The following is a 2,977-nucleotide window of genomic DNA, read 5'->3' as shown; positions in this document are numbered from 1 at the left end:
GGCCAAATGGGCTTCTGATCACATTCATAACTAAAATTTTAAGGATAAGGGTCAGTTACCCCTGGATTTGTCTCTTTAGTTAGATCACTTGGTGGATATTGATAGGGTTGTTTGATACCCTTGTTTTGTATTTCTTCTGCTTTGAATAAATTTTTACCCCCACTTTATTTCAAGTATATTAATATATTAAGAATTTTATAAAATGGAATGAAAGAAATATTCAATTTGAGTTATAAATGACTTGTACAAATATGGCTTTGAAGGTGCAATATTTTAGGTAATGGGATACTAAAAGGTAATGTTTTGGCATTTTATATCTACTTCATTAAGGAAAATGAGAACACTTCTATTATCGTTATTTGCAAATATCTGTAAAAATATTTTTTTCTCGGTAAGATATTGAATATGATATTTAATATTTTCAATAAAAATATAATACATGCTTTGTAACAATGAGTAAATAAACCAACATATTTTTTTGGATGTAATTTTAAATTGGGGTTGAAGTTCTAGTTGTTTTCGAGAAATTTGTGAGTGCACGATTAATCAAATATTAAAATGATTGCTGAAAAAAATAGCTATTAATCAAATATAAGAATGATTTGTAATGATCTACAAAATTTAAATATATCTATTATTATTAAGAAAACATTAATAAATTTTATTTAATAATTGATTGCTGAACATAACTATTCATGAATCTTTAAACAAGTAAATGATTGAAAAAAGAAAAAAATAAGAGTAATATTGAATCTATAAACCAATAAATATTTGTGCCTCTAAAACATCCACGGATATCTACACATTTTTTTTCTAACAATATCTAATTTCACAACAATAAAATTCTGTTTAATAATATGAAATTTTAAAAATTTAAATAGATAAAACATAACATTTTAAAATTTATTCTAAATGATAAGGAAAACAACGCTCGCAACTAAACAAATTCTGCTGCGAAGGGAAGGCAATTTGCAATTCATATACGCAAATATACGCAACCCCTTGTGCAGGAAATTTTTGTGAGACTCACGAACGGTTTTATTCAAAGCAAAGCGATGATAATGAAGAAGCATCTGGTGAACTACCGAATTGTGGGAGAAGAGTTTTCTCTAACAGCCCACGAACTTGTAGGTAGTAAGCATATGGCCATTATGCTGCCCTTTCCCATCTTTATCAATGGCATTAAAAGCACCGGTTTCTAAAACCAGTCCTCCATTTTGGCACTCGTCCACAATTCGTACGGTCACATTTTGATGTGTCGAATCATTTGTCACCTGTAATAATTGAAATAATTAGGTATAAACACTATAGATGTAAGCTAACAAATTCTAATATATATGATGCAGTTTACTTGGATGCAGGTGCCGCAGAGGGAAGGTTCCATGGGCTGGCCTGCTTTGTCACAATACGCAGTCCAAAGGTATTCACTGCGCCACTCTAGTGTCTGGTTAGAGTCATATGTAGCGCAGTATAGCCCATCAATGGAGTAATGGCGACCAGCAGGATCATAGTCAGTGAACGTGGTAAACGTATCGCCATTAACACAGACGTTAGAGAGAACGGAAGCCACAAAGAAGCATACAGCAATCCAGCTCACAACCCTGGAAGCCATGATGATATGCTCGACCCAACCAAAATACTATGAAACTGATTGTTGTGTTAAGGCAGGTGATATTGTACTTAGAATGACTCCTACGATTTACAGCATTATCAATAGGGTTTATTCCGAATATATCTTGTGGTGGCCGTGCAGCCCTAGGCTTATTTCTTTGGAGTCATCTACGGGGCAAACTGGATTGTAGAATGGGAACAAGGATAAATCTAAAGTCTAAAACGGAAACAAGAATATATATAAGCTTTGATTTATCAAAACTTTTAGATCAGTGATTATTTCGAGAATTTTCAATAGTATTTCTTTGTTTCCTCATTGAATTCGGCACCTAGTGGATTTATGATAAGAACATTCACCATGGACAAATGTGTGTTGGGTAATACGTCGTATTTCAAGCCTGTTTTTGTCTTGGAAATACTTTATATTACTTTAATCAGTTGTATTTGTTTAGAGCATGCAATAGAAGACAGTTTGTAATCACTACTATTATAATTTTTTATATAGTTATGCAATTAAAGTATCAATTATAGGATTTCTTTGTTTGTTCATGGGGTCGGCAAGTGCTATATTTATGATAACAATATTCACCATAAACAAATGTGTGCTGGATAACGTCCGTTTCAAGCCTGTTTTTGTGTTGCAAATAATTTATATTAATATAATGAATCATTATTTGTGTAGGGCATGCAATAGAAATTAGTTGACAATGGTTACTTTCTTATGAACATTTATATTGTCTAGTTATATAACTAAAATATCAATTAGTATATTTATATTCTCAAAAAATATACGTGAAATAATGTTCAGAGAAATCACTCTCATTAAAGAAGTAACAGTTTCATATATTTAGAAACAAGTAGCAATAATTCTATTTTATACAGAGTAATAAAATAATACTTATAAGAAACTGAAACATGTATGCATTTCCCTCTCATCTACATGTCAAATTTATTCAAAATCATTTTTTTGTTTACGTATATTTGTATGTCATTGTAGATGCCTCTTGACATAATTATATATTAAATAAGGAGAGGGAATTTTCTAAATTAATTAATCATACAAACAATTAAGTGTTCATAGTAGAAATAATATTAAGTGTCTCTAGAAGTTAGATAATATCATTGTAATATATCTGAAAATTAATAATGAAATCCATCTATTGCTTTAAGAACTAATGATATAGGGTTTATCATAGTCTTACTATCTTTTCTTGAGACTTTGTCTAGTGTTACTATTTATGATGCATAAATTAGGTAACTCAATCAATAAATTAATTATTGGGATCAAACACATTTCTTTTAGAGGATTTGATTGGTTAGCATCAATGAAACTGTAATTATTTTTATTTTTTTTGAATTATTTGAC

At 30.2% G+C, this 2,977-nt stretch overlaps 1 protein-coding gene across 1 annotated transcript; it reads right to left on the bottom strand.

Annotated features, from left to right (window-relative positions):
• Positions 1–1,109: 1,109 nt before the first annotated feature.
• Positions 1,110–1,612, bottom strand: LOC131030289 (pathogenesis-related protein PR-4-like). The gene is made up of 2 exons (XM_057961019.2): positions 1,352–1,612; positions 1,110–1,274 (listed from the first exon to the last, which is right to left on the bottom strand). The coding sequence occupies exons 1-2, from the start codon at positions 1,610–1,612 to the stop codon at positions 1,110–1,112; spliced, it is 426 nt and encodes a 141-aa protein (XP_057817002.1).
• Between the last annotated feature and the right edge of the window lie 1,365 nt (positions 1,613–2,977).

Source organism: Cryptomeria japonica, chromosome 8 (assembly GCF_030272615.1).
Source record: "Cryptomeria japonica chromosome 8, Sugi_1.0, whole genome shotgun sequence".
Classification (NCBI taxonomy): Eukaryota; Viridiplantae; Streptophyta; class Pinopsida; order Cupressales; family Cupressaceae; genus Cryptomeria; species Cryptomeria japonica.
This window is presented reverse-complemented; position numbering and strand designations above follow the sequence as displayed.

Bases quoted from the DNA above. Each gene is read 5' to 3' on its own strand.
- LOC131030289 (XM_057961019.2), bottom strand. From the start codon at position 1,612: ATGGCTTCCAGGGTTGTGAGCTGGATTGCTGTATGCTTCTTTGTGGCT. The intron at 1,275-1,351 runs GTAAACTGCATC...CAATTATTACAG, and splicing joins TCTGCGGCACCTGCATCCAA to GTGACAAATGATTCGACACA.